This window comes from Ornithorhynchus anatinus, chromosome X1 (assembly GCF_004115215.2).
Source record: "Ornithorhynchus anatinus isolate Pmale09 chromosome X1, mOrnAna1.pri.v4, whole genome shotgun sequence".
In the NCBI taxonomy this organism is placed as follows: domain Eukaryota; kingdom Metazoa; phylum Chordata; class Mammalia; order Monotremata; family Ornithorhynchidae; genus Ornithorhynchus; species Ornithorhynchus anatinus.
In genome coordinates this window covers 278,738-304,285 of record NC_041749.1, presented here as the reverse complement: position 1 = coordinate 304,285, position 25,548 = coordinate 278,738, and the positions used below count along the sequence as shown (strand labels likewise).

Here is a 25,548-nt window from a genome sequence, read left to right as displayed (position 1 = left end):
TGCCTTTGCTCTCTGGGGTTCCCGCTAGACTCTAGACTCCTCAAGGGCAGGGATCAGGTCTACCAACTCTATTGTGCTGTACTGTGTTGTAATGTGCCACTCTGCTCATTACAGGGATCTTCGCACAGGAAGTGCTCAGTAAATGCTACTGATTGATTCTGGGTCTAGGAGAGGGGGACCCCTGGCCCCCCAGAATCCTAGAAAGCAGCAGTGACAGTTTAACATCTATCCAAGGTGGCACTGAATGTATCCTTGTTTTATTCAAGCATAAAACTATCCTAGAACTCAGTGCCCGACATTGAAATTTCAACTCAAACTGTTTGAACTGGCTGTTACACAGATGACTGGAAGAGTAATAAATTGCAGTATTTCAACACCCAGGTGAAGCATTATTATTGAGAGTGAGAATATTTAAATGGCATGAATAATTAAATACCCAGATTTAAATACCCAGATCTCTCCTCCCATACCCACTCTTTTTGCAGACTGGCAAACAAGTTCTCTTCCCTTCGGGCACTTTGGGGCTACTGAAATGTGGCGGTGGGGGTGGACGGGGTGGGGGAGGGTGAGGGGGTGGGGAGGTGGAGGCAGGAGGGAAAATGCGAAGGGGGAGGAGAGAGGGAGGGGAAGGGAGAACACTTAAGAGCAGAGAAATTGGAAGTCTGGATAATTCACACACTGGATCGTTAGCCCCAGAATAATCAAAATTTGATTGCATTATAATACAATAAAACTGTTCATATTTCACTCCCACAATAATAGTTTAATGTCAGCCCTAGAGCATATCGAAACAGAGTTCTTTAGGGGCCTTCCTGCTACTCCCTACCTTCAGACTTTACTGCTGGTAGTTATTAGGCTATTTTTCAATTCCACTAGTTTTGGGAATGATTTCTTCATCAAATTTCTGCTCCAGTTTAGAGTCACATTACAGAAGCTTTATATCTGTCAACTGTTTCTGAGGTTGGGTTTCAGTAGAGACGAAGGAGGTCTGTAGATGTCGGAATTTTTGAGAAATAGATTTTAATTCCATGAACACTTTCACTGGCAGTAGTATTGCAGCTTCCTTATTCTGTGCGAAGCCATTATGTTGAAGCAGCAGAGTTATGGAATGTAGATGGTGGGGTTTTTTTTTATGTTGCCATGGTGAGAGACTTGAGGGGTTGGAACTGAATTATGAAGTCATTATGTCTTCAGAGAAAGCCGCTCCTGTTGAGCACAGCAGCCTGAAAGTTGATATATTCATAATCTTGCCCAGTTATAAGTCAGAGCTGAATTACAAGGTTGGAAATTACAATTAATATTTTTGGTTTGTCTCATTTATGGAAGTGATATGGTTTGACCAGGAAGACAAGTCTAATATTCTTTAAACACTTTCTTCCATTGGATAGTGTTTACCATGTCAGTGGATGGTATTTGGTTTGAAATGCAGAGCGTTTTTTGGTTACAGCCAGATTGAAAAACATATTAATTGAGGTTGTGTAAAACTGAATTCTTCTAATCGTCAAGAAGAAGAAGGGAAGGAAGACCTAGGAGTTGTCCCATAGGAGAGCGTCCTGCTCATTTCATTACGCTATTGATCAGTCGAGTTCACTAATGGTGATGCCTTATGTCCTGCAGACCTCTGGAAAAAGTTCTTTACCATCCCCTCCTTCACAGATCTTTCACGAACAGAATCTTCATGACTTGTCCGAGGAGAGATGGTAGATTGTAAGCTCCTTGGAGCAGGGATCATATCTACCAGTGCTTTTGTATCGTACTTTCCCAAGTTCTTAATACAGTGCTTTGCACATAGTCAGGGTTCTCGGTAAATCACTGATTGATGGGTAGTGAAAAAGAGGCTATGTTTAAAATTGTATTAAGTAGTTTACATTTTCAATGTCTTGTAGGTATCAGCAGTAATTTGATTTGTGACCAAGTTAAGGCCCCAGCAAGTTGCCCATAGCAATTCTCCTTTTCCCTTAAACACCCCGTTCTTTTTGCTGAAACCCTCAAACCAATCAAATTACAGAATAATTCATTAATTGTGGAATTCGTTAAATACTGTGTGCTGGGCACTCTACTAAGCGCTGGGAGGGATACAAGCAAATCAGATTGGACACAGTCCCTGTCCCACATTAATCCCCAATTTACAGATGATATAACTAAGGCACGGAGAGGTGAAGCGACTTGCCAAAGGTCACACAGCACACAGTTGGCAGAGCCAGGGTTAGAATACAGGTCCTCTGATTCCCAGGCCTGCGCTCTATCTACTGTCCAAAGCTGCTTCTCTAAAGAATGGGTAGAGAGCAAGATCACTAATAAGGCTTTGCCAATTCACTCCCAAAACCCAACTCATCAGCAACCTTGAGCATATATTTCTTTTTACCCTTTAGCACTTATTTGTATATGTATTTGTATCTCCACATTTCAATCAATCATATTTATTGAGTGCTTACTGTATGCAGAACACTGTTTAATACAACAGAGTTGGTAGACATTCTCTGCCCACATAGAACTTAGAGTCTAGAGGAAAATTTATACACACACACACCCACACACACCCACACATCTCCTCACTCCTCACGAACCTCCTATGGCTGCCCATCCACCTACGCATCAGACAGAAACTCTTCTTACCGTCGGCTTTAAAGCTCTGTCAGCTTGTCCCATCCTACCTCACCTCACTGATCTCTCCTATTGCAGCCCAACTTGTACACTCCACTCCTCCAGAGCCACCTTACTCACTTGGCCCCTCTTTCATCTAGCTCACCTCTGACCCCTTTCCCACACCTTACCCCTAGCTTTGAGCTCCCTCCCCCTCCATATATATGCCAGACCACCACTCTCTCCACCTTGAAAGCATTATTAAGGTCACATCTCCTCGAAGAGGCCTTCCCCTATTAAACCCTCTTTTCCCTGGCTTTCTCTCCCTTCTGCATTGTCTGTGCACAAGGATCTGCACATGACCTTTGGACATGTGATATTTCCCCTACCCTCAACCCTTCAGCACTTATGTAAGTATATTTAAATTATATATTATGAAATCCCTCATTTATGTTGTCTGTGTCCTCCTCTAGACTGTAAGTGTTTCCACTAATTCTGTTTTATTGTACTCTCCCAAGTGTTTAGTACAATGTTCTGCATGTAGCAAGCACTCGATAAATATTACTGATTGATTAGTTAGCCATATTTAATTGCACAGCCAATGATTTATGCTGATCGTCCTATTTGTCTCTATTTTGACGGCTGTCTCTTCCATTGGATTGGAATGTCTCTTCCTTGTGGGCAGGTGATGTCCCCCCCTGTACTACTGTTGTATTTCCCCAGGTGCCTAGTGCAGTGCATTCCACCTGCTTTTGCTTTTGCTGGGACGGTGACCTTTTGTGCTGCCTGCTCTCGTCACCCAGCAGAAGGCAGCTGCAGGGGTGGGACCTTCTGGGAGGGGATTGTGGTGCCGAGCACGGCAGTGGTGCCATGTGTGGTAGCAGAAGTGAGGTTGAACTGCCCCTACTGCCACCACTATCACCAGCAGCAGCAGCGGCTCCCTGGAACATTTGTCTGTGCCATTTTTTCAGCTTCTGTTCACCCCCCCGTCAGCCCCACACCACTTAGTTACATTTCTGTAAATGATGTATTATAAATTATCCCTTTCCTTTATTGTCTGTCTCCCCTCCTACGCTATAAGCTCACTGTGGGCAAGGACCCTGTCTACCTACTCTGTTGTATTGTAACAATAATAATAATGGCATTTGTTAAGCGCTTACTAGGTACCAAGCACTGTTCTAAGCACCGGGGAGGATCCAAGGTAATCAGGTTGTCCCACATGGGGCCGACAGTCTTAATCCCCATTATACAGGTGAGGTAACAGACAGAGAAATCAAGTGACTTGCCCAAAGTCACACAGCTGATAAGTGGCGGAGCTGGGGTTAGAACCCATGACCTCTACCTTCCAAGCCTGTGCTCTTTCCACTGAGCCACGTTGCTTCTCATCTTCTCCCAAGTGCTTAAAACAGTGCTGTGCAAGCGGTAAGCACCCAATAAATACCATTGATGATGACAATGTCCACAGCATAGTGCCAAAGTCATGCTGTAGGACCATGGACCAGCCAGGGGTTGCCAGGGTAGCCACCTCAATAGTGGCTGGGCCCTTGGCTACCCCTGGAAGCCAACTTTTTTCAAAATTCTTCCTAAGCTTATCTACCACATGAGGTGGCCTCATTGCTTCTCTGGTCAGAAACTTTCTTGGCTGATGGCAGTCCCTAAACCAATCTGTGTCCCGCCCCACCTTGGTGAGTTGGGGGTGCGATGGCTAATGACCTAAATGGAGCCTTTTCATCAAGGCCATTAGACTGTGGCATCTCTCCCACCACCTTAGAACTCCTTTCAGCTCATGATATTGCAAATAAGAAAGCACTCTTATTGGAGTTTGGAAGACTCCTAACTGTTTCCTGGCACACTTCCACAACATGATTATTAAAAATGAAGTGTGTCCCCAAGGGCAGCCAACTCGAAAAGAATTCATTAATTTTGGTGTTCTAGTAAAACGTGCATGTGAACTGACTGAGAACTTCCCACTGTCTGCCACTCTCTCTATATTGAAAAAACAAACAAACCCCAAATATAACAGATTGTGGTTTAGAAAAAAACAGAAAAATTGTTTTCCACTTTGAGGATCAACTCAGCTGGATTCAAGGATGTGCAAGTTTTGCAAAGCTGACAGGCACTTTTTACTTACCGTCTTCAGTTACAATTTCATGTTCTTTTCCGGTGTGACTGGGCGTCAGGGGGATGAGTAGATGAAGGGCTGAAGCAGTATGACCTAATGGATAGAACACGGGCCTGGGAGTCTGAAGGACCTAGTTGTTGCTTTTTATGGTATTTGTTAAGTGCATACTATCTGTCAAACACTGTTCTAAGCACTGGAGTAGATACAAATGAATTAGGTTGGGCATAGTCCCTGTCTCACATGGGGCTCACAGCCTAAGTAGGACGGAGAACAGGAGAACTGAGGCACAGTTAAGTGGCTTGCCCTCAGTCACACTGCAAGCATTTGGCAGAGTCAGGATTAGTACCCTGGGCCTTAACTCCCAGGCCTGTCCTCTTTCCAATAGACCTTTCTGTTTCTCTACTCTGTACTTTGTACCGGGAGTCAGAAGGACCTAGGTTCTAATCCTGGCTCCACCACTCATCTGCTGTATGACCTTGGGCAAGCCACTTAATTTCTGTGCCTCATTTATTTCATCTGAAAGTGTGCTAGTGAGCGCCATGTGGGACAGGGACTTTGTCCAACCTGATTAGCTTGTTTCTATCCCAGCACTTAGTATGGTGCCTGGAGCACAGTACATGCTTAACAAATACCATAAGAAAAGGGATGAGGGTTTGATGTGTGCAGAAGCCCTGTCCATCCACCTGTTGCTGCAGCATGTATTTTGTTCCAAGAATGAATGAGAACCACAAAGTGCCTTCCCTTCCCCTCTTGCTCTTTTGGAACCAGAGTTTAAAGTTATTTGGCCCCAAACCCAAGCCTGACCTCCACTCTGGCTCTGTGACCCAAAGTAACACAACTTGAAACTGATGGGGGGCAGAGTGCTAGATCATCTTGATTAGGGAACAGTCCATTTTCAGCCACCCTGCTTCTTTCATCTCAGTAGAGCTATTGCATTTCAATTTTTAAGAATGCTACATTTTGGCCACATTTCCTCTGTCTTCTCCAGGCCTTTAGTCTACTGTTCTCTTGGCAGGGAGAACAACATTCCTTCCAAAGGAAGCTATGGTTTCCTTCTTAAACATTTGTCTGTCTTTGGAAGAAGGGGAAATCCAGTAGGTTGCTGCATTTGAGGTAGAAGTTTGGTTTTTCTCCAGCAGGTTTTGGAGCCCAATGGGAAAATATCATTTAGGTGCCAGTGACTGAGACTGCTAGAGTAGTCAGCAAGGAAAGGCATTGTGGTTCTGGGAGCATCTCAGCAGAATAGAGGAGGAGTCTTTGTTTAATTCTGTTGGAGTTTACCCTTTAGATAAAAACAGTTTCCAAAGTACTGTAATGGCAGCTCAGACCCAAAGCCCCACAGGAATCCTTGGTACCAAGCCTCCAAGAAAAAACATGTAGGACTCATTTGATTCATTTCCGTATTTGAGAGCTATGTCCAGCTTTGTGTTACACATTTTGGTGAAGATAGTGTAGTGCTGCACTCTGTTTCAAGTAGGTAGTTTTCTAAAAAGGGAGACTTTTTCACCCTCCATGAATATTCTGCCAAATTAATTGTTGTTATTTGGAAATCATGATGCTGACTTATACGTCAGATACACTAGGTTCTAGAGTCAGCCTTACTTAACCTACTCAGTCATGATTGAGGATGTAACGAGAAATCTGATCCTCAATGGATCATGAGCATCACTGAAAATCCCTGAACCACCTTTTCAGGAGCTTCTATTCTCTGACAACTAGATGTTCCCGAGCCACGCATAGACGAGGACATGCAGGTCATTAGAAATCGCTTCTCAGAAGCATCTGGCAAAGTACTCTGGATTGATAAATTGTCTGAAAAAGACTGAGACCATTTCCAGGCTGCACCTGACAAACCCTACGCATAATGGAACATGTTGTCCAAGGTTGCGTAAGTAGCTAAAAGAGGTAGAAACACAACATACTTAATATCTAATGGCTAATCAAAGTTACAAACAGTGCAATCAATAGAAGCAGATTGAAGTGATAGCACCTCTTTGCTGAATGAATCATATGGCGGGGGAAGGGCACCTGCAGGGTGTCTAAACTGCTGCTCTCTGATGAACTGAAGTGGGGCCGGCTCCGAAGATGTGAAGAGGTGCTCTAAAGGTACAGTAAGACATTGTCTCAAGCACTGTGGCACAGCAGTAGACAGGAGAAAACAGAACAGATCATCTTGGCCTACAGCAGGAAGAAATGGTGTGACCTGTCTGAGAACAGAGACTTCAGGAAAAGTCTGACCCAGTGAAAGAGAAAAAAAAAAGTAAGACAAAGCAGGTAATAAATGCCACAGAGTAGTCAAGGAAAATCATCTTATTCCCTCATTGTGGTCTTCCCAGACACACATACGGATAATAAGCTCACTCTTGATAACATCTTCAAATCTAAAGGATAGCATATTTAATTTATTAACAGAATGTGCACGTGTGAATATGTTTATATATATCTACACACACACATATATACTAATTGCTAAAGCTATAGTTACATAAAATTTTGGCAATTAGTGAATTAAAACCTTAATTAATCATATTTATTATTCAATAAATATGCAGAGCACTGTACTAAATGCTTGGGAGAGTACAATACAATAGAGTTGAAATGAGGACTTAATGAGGGAAGACTTCTTGGAGAAGATGTGCTTTTAATAAGGCTTTGAAGGTGGGGAGAATAATCGTCTTCTGCCCCTGATCCTTGATGGTATGGGGGGTTGGGTCAGAGCTGGGGGTGCTCTGGATAATTCATTGCCTACTGCCAGTGAGGTAAAGCAGAAAGGATCGGATTCTGCTCAGGTTAGTCCTTACAGCTGTGCTGAAGACTTTGTACTTCACCCTGCTGCCTGGATTATCTTTCTTTAGAAACGCTCTGGGCATGTCACCCCCATCCTCAAAAATCTCCAGTGGTTGCCCATCAACCTCCTTATCAAGCAAAAACTGCTCACTATTGGCTTCAAAGCTGTCCGTTACCTTGCCCCTTCCTACCTCACCTCCCTTCTCTCCTTCTACATCCCAGCTCGCATACAACACTCTTCAGGTGCCAACGTTTTTACTGTGCTTCGATCTCATCTGTCTTGCCGCCGACCCCTGGCCCACTCACATCCCACCTCTGACCCAGAACGCCCTCCCTTCTCAAATCCACGGAACAATCACTCTTCCCTCATTCAAAGGCCTACTGAAGGTGCACCGTCTCCAAGAGGCCTTCCCAGACTAAGCCCACTTTTCCTCAACTCTCCCTCCCTTCCACATCACCTAGACTTGCTCCCTTTGCTGTCCCCCCCATCCCACAGCACATATGTATATATCTATAATTCCAAGTGCTTAGTACAGTGCTCTGCACATAGTAAGCGCTCAATAAATACTATTGAATGAATGAATAATTCTATTTATATCAATGCCTGTTTACTTGTATTGACGTCTGTCCCCCCCACCTTAGACTGTAAGCCCACTGTGGGCAGGGATTTGTCTCTCTTTATTGTTATAGGTGCTTTCCAAGTACTTAGTACAGTGCTCTGCACACAATAAGCTCTCAAGTAAGTCGAATGAATGGATGAATGAAGAATGCCCCCATCCCAGCCCACAGCACTTACATACATTTCTGTAATTTATTTATGTTAATGTCTCCCCCCCACACTAGACTATAAGCTCTTAGTTGGCAGGGATCATGTCTGTATATTGTATTGTACCCTCCAAAGCACTCTGTACAGTGTCCTGCACAGCGCTCAAATACGATCGAATAAATGAATGAATGAATAAGTAGGCTGTCAAAATTACCACTGTATAGTGAGCTGAAATGTAAGGGGTAGAATAAGTGTAGCCTTAGACCATGCAGCATCGCAGCTGAAAACTGGGAGACAGCTGCTGTAGAAAGACTTTCAAAAAAGTGCAATCAAGAAAGGAATGGTACTTTTCTAGCTGCCACAGAATAAACAGCAAACTCTTCAGCATAACAAAGGACCATGTTTTCTGTTGGTTATGGGGTCAGTACTGTCATGCACACATCAGCGTTTTCAGCTACACTCCCACCCCCAGGTAAACATCCCCAATAGTAGCATTCCCTTTAAATACAAAGAACAGTTCTATATGTTTTTTCAGATGTCAAGTAGACAGTTAAAGCTTCCTTTCAAATGCATTCCCCAATCTATATTGCAGTGCATGTGCATTCAGCTCCACTTCCCTAATGCCAGAGTCCATGTGTAGGTCACTAGTCAAGGGTTTTAGCATAATGAATCAAAATATACATGGACAGTTAGGAGGCCAGCAAAAAAACCCAGACCAGCTTGGCATTCAGCAATTAGAAATGAAATGACTCTCTTAAAACAGATGCTTCTGAGAAGACTGCAGCGTTAAAGAGGGGAAAGATGAAAATGCTAGTAATACTAGTTGGCACCTCGAACTGGACACGCCCCAATTAATATTCATGATCCCGACTATCACTGCTGGGGGGCAGCTGCCCCATTGAATCCAGGAGACAATCTGTATGGACACACGAAGGGGCAGGGATTGTTGATCATGCTTCAGTTTTATCAGCCCCAGTGGCATGCGCTGGCAGAAGATTTTGCTCAACCTGCCCCCTTACTCTAGGCTAGGTATATTTAATCTTCCACTGAATGAAATAATTTGGGGCTTCATCTCTATTTTTCATTAAGATAAATTGTGCATTTCATTGCTAAATGGAAGGACTGAATCACTTCATTAATCGACCAATCAATCGTATTTATGGAGTGTCTAACTTGGTGCATGGTCTAACATGGTCTAACTTGGTCTAACATGGGAGAGTACAATATAACAGTTGGATAACCTTGCCCCCTCCTTCCTAATCTTGCCTCTCTCCTCTACAACCCAGCCCGCACACTTTGCTCTTCTAATGCTAACCTTCTCACTTTGCATTAGTCTCACCTGTCTCCCTGCCAACCTCTAGTCCCTATCTTGCCTCTGGTCTGGCATGCCCTCCCCCCTCAGATCAACAGTTAGTTGCTCACCCCCACTTCAAAGCCTTATTGAATGCACATCTCCTCCAAAATGTCTTCCCTTTCCTAAGTGCCCCCCTTTCCTCTTCTCCTCCTCCCATCTGCACCGTCCTGACTTGTTCCCTTTGTTCTTTTCAGCTCTCAGTCCCACAGCACTTATGTACAAATCTGTAATTTTATTTGTATTGACGTCTGTCTCCCCCTCCACTAGACTGTAAGCTCATTGTGGATAGGGAATGTGACTGGTTATTGTTGTATTTTACTCTTCCAAGTGCTTAGTACAGTGCTGTGCACACAAATATGATTGAATGAATGTATAATAGAACAGCACGGTACGGTAGGAGGGGCAAAGTGATTGAGTGCTTTAAAGCTGATGGTAAGGAGTTTGTTTGGTGCAGTGGTGGATGGGCAACGACTGGAGGTTCTTGAGGAGTGGGGAAACATGGACTGAATATTTTTATAGAAAATGATCCAAACATCAGAGTGAAGTATGGACTGGAGTGGGGAGAGACTCGGGAGAATGAGCAGGGAGGTCAACAAAGAGGCTGATACAGTAATCACGGCAGGGTAGGATAAGTACTTGGATAAATGTGGTACCAGTTTGAATGGAGAGGAAAAGTTGGATTTTAGTGATGTCCTGAAGGTTGAACTGACAGGATGTAGTGATAGATTGAATATCACATTCAAACATATTTTTGGGTCAAGTTGGGAAGCCTGATACAGGAGATGCTGTGAAGGAGGAACTGGCAGGTTTTAACAGTAAGTGGACTGAATGTGAGAGCTGAGGGTGACTCCCAGACTGTGGGTCTCTAGAACCCAAGGGACGGTGGTGTAACCTACTACAATGGGAAAGTTAGGGAGAGGAGTAGGTTCAAGGGAAGAATGAGAATTCTCCCATTGGGTTGAATGAGAGAGAAGAGTCAAGGATAATGCCAAGATTATCAGCTTGTGAGACAGGAAGGATGGTGGTGCTGTCTACAGTGGTGGGAAAATCAGGGGGAGATTGGGTGGGAAGAATTTGGGTGGGAAGATGAGGAGCTCTGTTTGGACATGTTAAGTGTGAGGTTGTCAGCAGGACATCCAATTAGAGATGTCTTGAAGTTAGGAGGAAATGTGAGACTGCAGAGAGGGAGAGAGATCCAGGATGGAGATGTAGATTTGGGAATCATCCACCTAGCCTGGACTCTCTGGGTTTCCTGAAAGAGTGGTGTTTTGTGAATTGTTTCAAGTATTTATTTGAGATTAAAATCAACTGATTAATCAATCAGTGGTATTAGTGCTGCTTCTGTGCAGAGAGCATTTACTATGTGCTAGGGAGAGTACAGCAGAGTAAATTGTCATGATCCTTACCCTCAAGGAGCTTACAGTCTTGTGGAGGACACAGACATTAAGAAAAATACCAGGTAGGGGAAGCAACCAAGTATAAAGATATGCTGTAGGAGAAGATAGTACAAAATCAATGGAAAGACAGCAGTCCAAGAGAGTAGAGTTCCGTAGAGAGGGTGGAGTCACAAGGGTGGATATTTGTGTCGGAGGGGAGAGGTTGGATAGGGAGACTCTCACCAAACAGCTAATAATAATGATGATGATGGTATTTGTTAAGTGCTTACTATGTGCCAAGCATTGTTCTAAGCACTGGAGTAGATACAAGGTAATTAGGTTGTCCCACGTGGGGTTTACAGTCTTCATCCCTATTTTAAAGATGAGGTAACTGAGACACAGAGAAGTTAAGTGACTTGCCCAAAGTCACACAACTGACCAGTGGCAGAGCTGGGATTAGAACCCATGACTTCTGACTCCCAATCCCAGGCTCTTTCCACTAAGCCATGCTGCTTCTCAATAATAATAATCAATAATTGTGACTTTTTTAAGTGCCGATGTTGGGTAGGGATTGTCTGTTGCTGAATTGTACTTTCCAAGTGCTTAGTTCAGTGCTCTGCACCCAGTAAGTGCTCAATAAATACGATTGATTGAATGATGAATGAATGAATGCTTACTATATGCTAAATGCTAGGGCAGGTACCAGGTAATCAGAAAGGACACTGTCTCTGGCCTATATGGAGCTCAGTATCCAAGAGGGAGGGAAAGCAGGTGTCTTATAGTCCCATTTTACCAATGAAAAACTGAGGCCTAGGGAGGTCAAGTAATTTGCCCAGCTAGCCAGTGGGAGAGCAGAGCCTAGATTCTGGATCTCCTGACACCCAATCTGCTGCCCTTTTCACTAGGTCATAGGGTCTTCCAACAGCCATTCAATGCTCTAGGGTTCAAGCTCCTGAAAATTCTTCTGTTACTCTTCTGGGTCGTGTTGCAGGTTTTGAAGTCTTACCATCCAATAAATTAAAGGAACTACTTGTTTTTTTACCCACCAGTGCTGTTCTTGTAAAAGACTCTCCAAGTTATCTATATTATCTTTGTTGCTTTGGGGAATTTTTGTGACCTTCCTTGATCGTGATTTCTCCCAGAGCTTTCTTCCACTACCCCAACCTCCAAATCACCCTACCTTATAATTAGAAAAGATGGAAAACCTTTCCCCACTGGAATTGTATTCCCTGGCAGGTAGATGGGGTTTGAGTATGTGAACTTCAGGGTAACTCCTGGCAGACTATGTATTACAAATGCATCTCAGTTGAAATTGATGATCAGTTTTTTTTCCTATAATTTAATTTTAGGCTCTGGATGTGGATCGAACTGTTCTTTACAAAATGAAGAAATCGGTGAAAGCAATAAACATATCCGGTTTGGGTGAGTTCATTATTTTTCTTATTGACTGTATTTTGTAAAGTATTTTAGTTGAAGCCTTTCTTTAAACCATTGATGAGTAATGTGACTGTAAGTTCCTTTTGGGCCAGAGACTTGTCTGCCAACTCTGTTGTAGTGTACTCTCCCAAGCGCTTAGTACAGTGCTCTGTAAATATTAAATGCTCTATAAATAACAATGATGTGAATAAATTCTATTTCAGAGCAGGTAACAAATGTGGAGCAAAGTTAGGTGGCCCATTTTTTAATAGATATTTACTGTCTTTCAGTTGTTTCTATCCTCTTGGCTTCTCTTCTAGTACTGTGTGGCTGCTTTGTTTTGTGAAAGATTCCAATAAATAGAATATTGCTAGGGTTGTTTTTCTCATTGCTTTGAGGTATTCAGTTTTGATCCCCTGATATTCATGAGAAAATATAATTTCACACAGTACCTAGTTTTGACCTGATCTCAAATTGGCCCATAGATCGAGTTTTGCTTTTACATGGGGGTTGCATTCTTGTGTCAAGGAAAACTCGTGTTATAGCAGTCACAGCCGTCAGGCATATGCACAGCCATTTCTTCCAATCTCATGTTATGCTGTAGCCAAACAGGCTTGCATTGTCAGATGTGTGCCTCCAAACTCTTTAATGGCATTCTAACCGAATGCATACTGAGAGCATGAGTGATGGCAACGTAATAACAACTGTTGAATTTGTTGGGTGCTTACTATGTGACAAGCACTGTACTAAGCGCTGAGGTCGATACCATATAAGCAGATTTTATATGGCCCCTGATGCACGTGGGGCTCAAGATGTAAGAGAGGTGATACTGTTATTCTCAAGTGATTCACTTAGGTCCTAAATTTTCCAAAAAGTTGAAATTGTTAGATTTTTTTTTCCAAATATGTAGCAGAAAAAAGTCAGCTCTCACAAATGAATATTTAAAAAGTTATGAGATTCCACCTGCTAAAATGGGCATGCAAATTGAAAACTATAACTTGAGTGGAAGCAGTAGAGCCACTCAACATCTTTCCTGCACTGTCCCCTCCCCTCCTCCCCTAGCTCTTCCACTAAGTGCCAGAGAATGGGAAGTGGGTTATGCAGGTTACCAGACAGTCTTTCCAGCTGCCTCTGGAGAATTTCAGTAAACGCCCTTGCTCGTCTGGCAGAGGAAACTCAGAAAAATGCATGGAAATGCTTGCTAGGCCTCCTGCCTGCAGCTTTCTTGCCCATGCAGTTTTCCTGAGCTTCTTCTTGGCTTCTGGAGAAGATTCTTCCTGAAGAAACGCCTAATGGGCAAAGGCAAGCAGTCTAGGAAAATTTCCAAGTTGCCTGCCAGTCAATAAATCAATTGTTGTATTTATTGATCAATTACTCTGTGCTGAGTACTGTACTAAGCACTTGGGAGAATTCAATAGAATTAGTAGTAGTAGTAGTAATAAAAATATCTGTTGTTTTATTAAGTGCTTACTATGTGCCCCAGCACTGTACTAAGTGCTCGTGTCAATGGAAGTTAATCGGGTGAGACACAGCCCCACCTGGAGCTAAAGTCTAAGGTGGAAGGAGAACTATTATTCAATTTCCATTTTACAGGTAAGGAAACTGAGGCACAGAGAAGTTAAGTGACTTGCCCAAGGTCCCACAGCAGGCAAGTGGTGATTCTGCCCTCAACAAGCTTTCAAACTAGCTGGGGAGAAAGGCACCAAAATAAATATCAGGGGAGGGGACGCAACAGAGTTTAAAGCGTGGCTCAGTGGAAAGAGCATGGGCTTGGGAGTCGGAGGTCATGGGTTCGAGTGCCGCCTCTGCCACTTGTCAACTGTGTGACTGTGAGTAAGTCACTTAACTTCTCTGTGCCTCAGTTACCTCATCTGTAAAATGGGGATGAAAACCGTGAGCCTCACGTGGTACAACCTGATTACCCTGTATCTACCCCAGCGCTTAGAACAGTGCTCTGCACATAGTAAGCGCTTAACAAATACCAACATTATTATTATTATCATTATGTGCTGAAGAGTCTATCGAGGGGGAAATAGGGGAGGGAGATGAGAGAGGAAAACAGGAAGGCCTCTGGAAGGATATGCAATTATAGAAGGGCTTTAAAGATAAGGTGAGCAGTGCTCTGTTGGATAGGAAGGGGCAGAGAGAGTTGTAGGTGGCACGAGCAAGAGGTGAACCATTTCCCAGTGTCCTAAATAGTATGGACGAGCTCTGGGGAAATCCAGATGCTGGCAAATAAGTTTTCTGGTTGGCAGAAGATATTTGAGTGCTTCCATTATGGCATTTAAGACTGCAAATTAGAGTCATCTGGATTGGGAAGAGTGGGGAGAGAATTTGATCTTCAAACAGAAGAAGCTGCAACTTGATTCTTGTTAAAATTAAAAATGCATTTTTTTCCTTTGCAAAAATTTGCTACGTGACCACCGGCCACTGGGGAACCAGATGTGCATCTCTCCAGGCTATTCTAGGCAGTTAAATTTATAAATAAACAACCTTCAACTGGAGAGTCTACAAACATCAAAATGTTGGGAACTTTGCCATTTATGATTAATTCTGTGCTCGACACACTATAAGCACTCAATAAATACCATTGGCTGAGTAATTAGCCAATGAATTCAGAATTGCCCAATAATCAGTCAGTCTGTGCTATATTCAAGCACTCGCTGTGTGGAGAGCTCAGTACTAACCACTTGGGAAGTGCTTCAAGAAACTGCAGGTTAAAAAAAAATCCTCCTCTCCATAAATTATCTGAATAGTTATGGTAGTTCCCAGTTCACCGTATAATTGTGCCCCTGTCACTTTGGCCATGGCATTGTTTTTTCTATATATGGCTAGTTTTTGTGTGATATAAAACTATTCTGGTCATGGCTGGCTTTTGAAATGGAAAAATTACTCATCTTTCTCCACTTGAACCTATTCCTCTCCCTAACTTTCCCATCGAAGTAGGTTACGCCACCATCCTTTGGGTTCCAGGGACCCACAGTCTGAGAGTCACCCTCAGCTCTCACATTCAGCCCACTTACTGCCAAAAACTGCCGGATCCTCCTTCACAGCATCTCCTGTATCGGCCTCCCCAACTTGACCCAAAAAGCTACCACCGTGGTACCGTGTCAAAGCCCTTTTGAAATCCCACCTCCTCCAATTCCCAGGACCTGAATTCGTAGAAAATCTGTTAGCCATCCCCAACAATTATGTACTTACTTGTTGCCCTCTTCAGCACTTTTGTCAATATGTTTATCCAGTTGCATATTCAGTCGTTTAGCTCCATTACTCGTAAATATTTTTATGTCTCTCCCCCTTTAGTGTGGAAACTCTTTTTGTCCAGGGAACATTACTTCTTTGTTTTTGCTTCAAATGCTTAGTCCAGGGCATTGCACCCCATGGATGCTCAGTAAAGTGCTCTACTACTCTAGTATTATTGTAGATTGATCTGTGGTGCACCCACCTGAAGTCCATTTTGTTTCCTTTGATATTCCTATCAATTATTTACCCCTGAGCTATCAAGCACTATACTAAAGACTTGAGTACCAAATGTGTGTAGTCTGTCAGGGTTTGCTCTTTGTTAATGGATCCATGGACCGTTCACAAAAAGCAACATAAAAAGCACTGTGGTTTATTCCATTGTGTGCTCACTGCTTGTACTCTGTATTAACGATGTTGATCAAATTTTCTTTGCAGCTCATGTGGAAAATGAAGAACAGTACACTCAAGCCCTGGAGAAGTTTGGTGGTAACTGTGTATGCAGAGACGATCCCGACTTGGGAAGCGCATTCCTGAAATTTTCTGTGTTCACGAAGGAGTTGACGGCACTTTTCAAAAATTTGGTGAGTGTAGGGATGTGTAATTGAAGCTTACAGGAAAAATGCAATATTCATTCATTCATTCAATAGTATTTATTGAGGGCTTACTATGTGCAGAGCACTGTACTAAGTGCTTGGAATGTACAAGTCGGCAACAGATAGAGACTTTCCCTGCCCTTTGACGGGCTTACAGTCTAATCGGGGGAGACAGGCAGACAAGAACAATGGCAATAAATAGAGTCAAGGGGAAGAACATCTCATAAAAACAATGGCAAATAAATAGAATCAGGGTGATGTACCTCTCATTAAACAAAATAAACAAAATAAATAGGGTAATGAAGATATATACAGTTGAGCGGACGAGTACAGTGCTGAGGGGGTGGGACGGGAGAGGGGGAGGAGGAGAGGGAAAGGGGGGAGAAGAGGGTTTAGCCGCGGAGAGGTGAAGGGGGGGGTAGAGGGAGCAGAGGGAAAAAAGGGGGGAGCTCAGTCTGGGAAGGCCTCTTGGAGGAGGTCAGCTTTAAGTAGGGATTTGAAGAGGGGAAGAGAATTAGATTGATGGAGGTGAGGAGGGAGGGCATTCCAGGACCGCAGGAGGACGTGGCCCAGAGGTCGACGGCAGGACCATTTTTAGAAAGGAAGGTAACTGCATAAAGTGTCTTTTTAAGGCTAAAATGAATGCATTTGAGTTGAAAATGGTTGGGCATTCACTACCTCAGGATATGGAATAGCTTCTTCAGGGTAGAGTGGGGGCCCTGAATTTTATTTATTATAATGTCAAATTCAACCAGATTTGGTGAGTGTAAGGTACATGGCTCTTCTCATAGGTCTCATCAGGTCTTCAGTGAGGTCAATCTCAGAAGGTCCCTTGCTCTCTCTGGACAACAGTCTGCCTGCTGTTTACTCAGCGTGGCTCAGTGGAAAGAACCTGGGCTCCAGAGTCAGGGGTCAGGGGTTCGATTCCCGGCTCTGCCACTTGTCAGCTGTGTGACTGTGGGCAAGTCACTTAACTTCTCTGTGCCTGTTACCTCATCTGTAAAGTGGGGATTAACTGTGAACCTCACGTGGGATAACCTGATTACCCTGTATCTACCCCAGCGCTTAGAACAGTGCTCTACACATAGTAAGCACTTAACAAATACCAACATTATTATTATTACTCATCTTCCTCCCCGACCCAAATGGAAAGCTAGAGCCTACCATTGCCCACCCACTTTCCCTGCCTGCCTGCCGCTGCTTTTCAGTCTTAAATTATCAGTCAGTCAGTCAATCAGTTGTATTTAGTGAGCCCCGTCCTAAGCACTTGGGAAAGTACGTTATTACAATAATTGCTATATTGTGGAAAGGAAAGGCATTTAATAGGATTTAAACATTCTCCTCATAGTGCAGGACCTGCCATTTTCAGCAGGTGTGGCAAGCTCTTAGGTAGAGGTTAATAGGAGCAAAATAGACTTTATTTTAAAGCACATAAGAAGAATATAAGGCTTACTCATAAGTCTCTAAGGAACTCAGCAGCATGGCCTATTGGAAAGAAGGTGGGCCTGGGAGTCAGAGGACGTGCATTTTAATCCCATCTCTACCACTTGTCTGCTAGGTGCTTGTTACCTCATTTGTAAAATGGGAATTAAGTCTGTGAACCCCATGTGGGATGTGGACTGTGTCCAACTTGCTTATCTTGTATCTGCCCCAGTGCTTAGTACAGTACATGGCACATAGTAAGCACTTACAAGTGCCATTAAAAACAAAATCAGGCCTTGTGGGTTCTTTTTTGGTGCCCTTAATTGGGCCCTTAATTTCCAGTATCTTTCCTGCTTGAGTTTCAACGTCACGTCCCTGCATCCGTTCCTCTCGGCACTAAGCAGGAGCTCCTGACTATCGGCTTTTAAGGCACTCTATCAACTCTTTTCCTTCCATTTGTCTTCACCCCTCTCCCATAACAATCCAGTCCACACACTTCATTCCTCTCAAATTCACCAATTTGTTGTGCCTCATTCTCATCTCTCCTGCTTCCAACCTCTTGCAAACACTCTCTCCCCCTGCAAATTCCACAGAATTTGCATCCCCATTTTCAAAGAGTTTCTGAAATGACATCTCCAGTTTTGGGGTGGTTAATTTCAAATTCTCCCTCTTGGAAATGGGGCACTTTTTAGAAGAGGATCACCCATATGTAGATCTTCTTTGACTCTAGAACTTTCCCACCTTCTGGATTTCTTTCTGCAAAAAAGCAAGCCGAGAGTGGTCATATCACACTCCCAGGTCTTGGAGAAGGAATCCTGAGTCCTACCCACTACCATACCCACATGGTCACTCCCTGACAATTTGAGTACCCTATGCCCTCCTTTGGCTTTGGCAGAGAGGTGTAGGATATTCTTCCCATTTTTATTCTTAATCTGCCAGTTGAAGGTTTTATCCCTATGCCAATCTGAGTTTATTTTGAGTTGGAGTCCCACTCAATGGACAGTCTTCACAGTCCCATCTCTGGGGGCCTTGAAGACATGTTCAGTTTTTCATGCTCTGAACCCCTTGCTAGGGCAGCAAATTGCCAGGTCCACATAGTCGAGAGCCAGCAAAGGATGTTGGATGCCAGGAAAGACCATCTATATCTCCTACCATCATAATTCAGTAGGCTGGACGCATCACGCAAAGGATGTTGGATGCCAGGAAAGACCATCTATATCTCCTACCATCATAATTCAGTGGGCCTGACGCATCACGGTCGGCTTCTTGGCCGAACTGTACGGCTTCCAGATCGGAGAAGTCAGGTGCCTCGCCTACCTTTCTACCTCCAATCTCTTCTGGCTGCAGTCTGTACTTTTCTGCCCAGATCATTTTTCTGAAACATCACTTTGTGCACCTCGCCTCACACTTCAAAAACATCTAATGTTTGTCCATTCCTCTCCATATAGAGCAGAAACTCCTGACCACTGATGTTAGGGCACTCAAACTCTAGCTCCTCTCCCACTCCCCTTCTCAAGCCAACCTACTCTCTGTGCTTCATTCTCATCTCTCTCGCCTCTCTTGTGCCTGGAACTTCTTCCCCTTCCCATCTGGTAGACAACTGCTCTCCCTATCTCTTCAAAGTTCTCCTGAAATCACTTCTGTAGGCTTTCCCTGCAATCTCTTTCACAGGCTCCTCCTCTGCCTCCCAACTCAAGTTGGAGTCCCTCAAGACTCAGTTCTAGGTCCCCTTCTGTTCTCCATTTACCCCACTTCCCTTGGAGATCTCATTCTCTCCCTTGGCATCAACTACCATCTCTACGTGGATAATTCCTAAATCTACCTCTCTCCTTCTCTGTAGTCTCTTATTTCTTTCTACATTCAGGAAATTTTTACTTGGATGTCCTGCTGACACCTCACACTAAACATGTCCAAACAGAACTCCTCATCTCCCACCCAAACTCTGTCCTCTTCCTGTCTTTCCCATCACTGTAGACGACACCACTATCCCCCACCTGATAAACCTTAATCCTTGATTCCTCTCTCTCATTCAATGCACATAGTCAACTGTCACCAAATCCTGTCTGTTCTACCTTCACAACATCGACTAAAATCCACCCTTTCCTCTCTAACCAGTCTGCTATTAAGCTGATCCCAGCACTTATCATATCCTGCCTTGATTACTGATTGCATCAGCTTCTGTACTGACCTCCTTGCCTCTCCCCACTTTATCTATTCCATACTTTATTTTGCTGCACGGACCAATTTTCTAAAAAAAAATTCCGTCCACATATTCCCACCTCTAGAATCTCCAGTGGTTCCCCATCCACTTGCAACTCATTACCATTGACTTTAAAGCACTCAATCAGCTCGCCCCCTCCCATCTTACCTCCCTGATGGAGGTACCTTCAGGGAGTCCTACAACCAGTCCATATGCGTCTCTCCTCCACAATCAGTTTACTCACTCCACCTCGATCTTGTTTGTCTCACCCCCAATCCCTTGCCTTTTATCTGCAACTCCCTCCCCCTCCATGTATGCTAGAACATCACTCTCTCCACATTCAAAGGCTTATTAAAGGACTCCTCCTCCAGGAGGCCTTCCCTGATTCAGCCCTCTTTACTCTTATTCCTCCCTTCTGCATCACCTGTACACCTGGATTTGTACCCTTTTAGCTCTTGTTACTCATCCCACCCTCAGCTTCACAACACTTATGTACATATCGGTAATATATTTATTTATATTAATGTCTGTTTACCCCTCTAGTCTGTAAGCTCCTTATCGTCAGGGAACAAGTCTATCAATTCTGTTCAGTCAGTCAATCAGTCACTGGTATCTGTTGAGCACCTGCTATGTGCAGAGCTCTGTTCTAAGTGCTTGGGAGAGTACAATAAAGAAAACTGGCAAGCACATTCCCTGCCCGTAATGTTGTACTGTACTCTCCCAAGCATTTGGTACAGTACCCTGCACCCAGTAAGCGCTAAATAAATGTCATTAATTGATATGTCTTAGTTGGATCAGGGATGGTATCTGACCAGATTAGATCTTTTATTGACTCCAGTGCTTCGTAGGGTACTTGGCATATAGTAAGTGCTTGACAAATTCCACTATTGTTATTAGTTCATATATTATTATAGTATTATTGTTATATTATTATTTTTATTGTGTTCCAACCCCATTGCTTCCCTTCCCCCAATTCATTTTAAACTGGGAGTGAATGTAATACAATTAGATCAGGCACAGTTGCTGTTCCTCATGGATCTCATAGTCTAAGAGGGTCAGAGATAATCCTATTTTTTCCAGCTGAGAGAATCGAGACACAGAGAAACTAAATTATTTACCCGAGTTGACATAACAGGCAGATGGTGGAGCTAGGGTTAGAACCCAGGTCTCCTGACTCCAATGCCTGTGCTCCTTCCACTAGGCCCTGCTAACTCATCCCCAGACTCAGTAAGAATCCACTCTCCTCCCATTGGAGGTTAGCGGGGCAGACCTCTACTATCTGAAACCCTTTCATGTTCATTGCCTGGGATCAGCTTCCTGGGGAGGGTTCCCTCCACTCTGGCTAAAGGACTGATTAAGTGCTAATTAAAAGACTGATTAACCCTCCGAGGAACCAGCTCAGCCCATTCTGAGAAGATGAGGGGCTACCTCCGTCCTGTAAACTGTCCTGAGAGAGAGGGTCTGCAGTGCAGCTCCATGTTGGCCTCCACTCCCAACCTGTTGACCTCCACTCCTTACTCCCGTAATCTTAGTCTCCAAGAACTTCTGTTCTCTGTAGATGAAACAAGGGCAGTGATTTCTGCTCAGTGCCTTCCCTTTCATTGAGATTTTTGGGGATCAGTTAGAAATTTCTGAAGAGCAATCTGGGCATTTGGGCCAGTAGAATTATTGTTATAATAATTGCTTTTAACATTTGTATTTTCATTTTTTTCTGAATTTTTCCTGAGAAACTGGGAGAGATAGTAGAGTTTAAGAAGGATAGAAATGCTTATTTTTGGCTGTGGGGTTTTAGGTGATTTACAGGCATTTTTCTTGCAGTGTTGCATAAATTTGAGAAGCAAAATTCTCATTTTCTTTCACTTCTGCTACTCCTGCTCCCTCAAGTTGTGGTGAGCTATTTTGGGCTTCAAGGCTCTCCATCACCTTGCCCCTTCCTACCTCTCCTCCCTTCTCTCTTTCTACCGCCCACCCCGCACGCTCCGCTCCTCTGCCGCCCACCTCCTCACCGTCCCTCGGTCTCGCCTATCCCGCCGTCGACCCCTGGGTCACGTCCTCCCGCGGTCCTGGAACGCCCTCCCTCCTCACCTCCGCCAAACTGATTCTCTTTCCCTCTTCAAAACCCTACTTAAAAATCACCTCCTCCAAGAGGCGTTCCCAGACTGAGCTCCTCTTCCCCCTCTACTCCCTCTGCCATCCCCCCTTTACCTCTCCGCAGCTAAAGCCTCATTTTCCCCTTTTCCCTCTGCTCCTCCACCTCTCCCTTCCCATCCCCACAGCACCGTACTCGTCCGCTCAACTGTATATATTTTCGTTACCCTATTTATTTTGTTAATGAATTGTACATCGCCTTGATTCTATTTAGTTGCCATTGTTTTTACGAGATGTTCTTCCCCTTACGCAGTTTATTGCCATTGTTCTCGTCTGTCCGTCTCCCCCAATTAGACTGTAAGCCCGTCAAACGGCAGGGACTGTCTCTATCTGTTGCCGACTTGTTCATCCCAAGCGCTTAGTACAGTGCTCTGCACATAGTAAGCACTCAATAAATACTATTGAATTGAATGAATTGATGGCTTCCAGACAGTTGTTGGTAGATTTTATAACCTCTCCAGTTGAGATTTTTTTAATAGATCAAAAAGATCGCATTGCTACAGTTGCCAGAGAAGTAGTGTTAACAGCCAAACCAGATCATTCATTTTCCTTTTTCCTTTAGCTTGGGGGTGAAAATTACCCATGTTTCTGGCAGCGAGGCCATTTGATCTTGCAGTTTCTGCTAAACACTTGGGATCTTTGTGGGCTTTCCCTTCATCCTCTCTTGACTTCATTCAACTCTAAATTAGCCCTCCCTCCAAAGAAACAGCATTAGCAGCATCTGGGCATGTAGGGCCTGGCCGAGTGTGTGTTTGCAATCTGGATTTTAGAAGTCCTTACAGCTTTAGGACAGCCTCTTCTTTTGTACTAAAAATGAAAAGGGACTTAGACTGAGCTGTCTGGTTGTCCTTCCCACTAAATATCTGCTGCCCATCTGATTTAAGAAGATGAATGAGTGCAGTTTTGACTGACAACAGAATAGAAGGATGGAAACATTTGTGAAGTGTAACATGGCTAGAGTGAAACTGTACCAAAATAAGTAAATCAAAAGTATGTATTGTACTCTTACTTTGTGCAGAACACTTTAATAAGTGCTTGAGAGAGTACAGTAGAAGCAAATCCCATGACCGTCCTCTTCTGGTTCTTCTCCGCTCTCTCTCTCTCTCTCTCACTGTTGTTCTCAGTCGCTTTTGTGGAATTCTCCTCTGCCACCCACCCACTAACTCTGGGAGTCCCTCAAGGCTCAGTTGTGGTTCCCTTCTATTCTCCATCTACACCCACTCCCTTGGAGAACTCGTTCTCTCCCATGGCTTCAGCTACCATCCCCAATAACAATAATAATAATTGTGGCATTTGTTAAGTGCTTACCATGTGCCAATCATTGTGTCAAGTGCTGTACCAAGTACAAGCTAATGGCATTGGACCCACTCCCTGTCCCACATAGGACTCGCAGTCTTAATCCCCATTTTACAGATGAGGGAATTGGGGCACAGAGAAGTTAAGTGACTTGCCCCAGGTCCCACAGCAGACAAATGGGGGAGCTGGGATTAGAACCCAGATCCTTCTGACTTGTAGGCCCATGCTCTATCCACTGGATCATGCTGCTTCTCATCTCTATGTGGAAGGTTCCCGAATCTAGATCTTCAGCCCTGATCTCTCTCCTTCTCTGAGGTCTCGCGTTTCCTCCTGTCTTCAGGACATTTCTACTGGGATGTTCCTCCAACACCTCAAACTTAACATGTCCAAAATAGAACTCCTTATCTTCCCACCCAAACCATGTCCTCTCCGTGCCTTCCCTGTCACTGTAGACAGCAACTCCATCCTCCCTGCCTAACAAGCCCTTAAGCTTGGCGTTACCCTCTACTCATCTCTCTCGTTCAACCCACATATTCAAACTATCACCGAATCTTGTTGGTTCATTCTTTACAACATCGCTGAAATCCACCCTTTCCTCTCCATCCTAACTACTACCACGATAATCCTTTAGACTGTAGCTCCCTCTAGACTGAAAGCTCATTGTGGGCAGGGAACATCTCTACCAACTCTGTTCTGTACTCTCCCAAGCACTTAGTACATTTCTCTACACACAATAAGCACTCAATAAATACAACTTATTGATTAATCCAAACACTTATCCTATTCTGCCTTGATTACTGCATCAGCTTCTTTGCTGCCCTCTCTCCCCACTCAGTTCATACTTCACCCTGCTGCCCAGATTATTTTCTGCAGAAACATTCATTTCATGTTTCCCCACTCCTCGAGAACTTGGGAGTTGCCCAACCACCTCCACGTCAAACAGAAACTCCTACCGTCAGCTTTAAACCATTCAATCACCTTGCCCCCTCCTACTTTGCCTCCCTGATTTCCTACTACAACCCAACCTGCACACTTCGCTCCTCTAATGCCAACCACTCAATGTGCCTCAGTCACCTGTATCTCGCCACCAACCTCTCGCCCAAGTCCTCCTCTGGCCTGGAACGCCCTTCCTCTTCAAATCCGACAGGTGATCACTCCCCACTTTCAAAGGCACATTTCCTTCAAGAGGCCTTCCCCGACTAGGTCCTCATTTTCTATTCTTCCACTTCCTTCTGCATCGACCTTGCAACTGCACCCTTTATTCACCCCTCCCTCAGCCCCACAACACTTTGGTGTATATCTGTATTTTACTTATATTAATATCTTCTCCCCCTCTAGGCCACAAGCTTGTTGTGGGCAGGGAATGTGTCTACCAACTCTATTACGGTGTACTCTCCGAAACGCTTAGTACATTGCTCTGCACACAGCACTCAGTAAATGTGATTGATTGGTCCCTGCCCACAAGGCACTTAGAATTGAAGGCAGGAGAGACATGTGGGCAGAAATAATTCACTAATAAAGGGACCAAGTACCTAAGTTACAACTGATTCTTATAGTGATGTCAAGTCCATGAGTGTGAGTATCACTGAGAATTGGAGTGAGGGTGTAGTGGGTGAGAGTGAAGCAGATAAATAAAGAGGGAACTAGGGAGTGGCCCTGAAATCAGTGGTTAGGAGTTTCAGCTTGTTGCAGAGTCAAATGGAATTTCCTAGGAATTAAGAAATGCTATACTAACCCTTTTTTATAAAGATGATTCAGGCAGAAATGTGTCACAAAGATCTGTTCATCCTACTCTAGACAGCCAGGTTTGAAGATTCAACAAGAAATCTGGAAGTTGGTATCAGAATAATTCCAATCTCCAGGGAGATACTTTCCATTTCAACAGTGCATGAGGATTTTGCTCGTGAACCAGTGTGGAATCTCTGGGTCTGTTGCCCTGGATTCCCTTTCAATATTCTCCTAGGATGTGCTTGCTGGCATTGTCACTTCTAGCTTTGTTCACTGGGGTTACCTCCTGGTTTGAGTTCATCATCCCGAAGTTACTCAGCCTGCTGCCTCTCTTCTTTTTGATTTCTTCTCATGCCTTCCCCAGGGAACCTGAGTTGCAATTAGTCTGACTACCATCCTGATAAGGTGATTGTGCTTCTGGGCTTTATCAGTCATGGCTTTTCTTGCCATCTGATAGCAAAGAAACTCTCAAAGGTGGTGTTGACAAAACTAGTGCAGGTCTCTACCTTCCACT

At 44.0% G+C, this 25,548-nt stretch overlaps 1 protein-coding gene across 7 annotated transcripts in view; it reads left to right on the top strand.

Moving 5' to 3' along the window:
* Positions 1–25,548, top strand: part of ASAP2 (ArfGAP with SH3 domain, ankyrin repeat and PH domain 2) — a 163,830-nt gene that overhangs the window by 40,019 nt on the left and 98,263 nt on the right. For all 7 annotated transcript variants that reach the window (XM_029051034.2, XM_029051036.2, XM_029051035.2 and 4 more), the window contains exons 2-3: positions 12,338–12,410; positions 16,083–16,228. In XM_029051034.2, the coding sequence (XP_028906867.1) occupies positions 12,338–12,410; positions 16,083–16,228 (219 nt within the window). The remainder of the gene's footprint in view (positions 1–12,337; positions 12,411–16,082; positions 16,229–25,548) is intronic.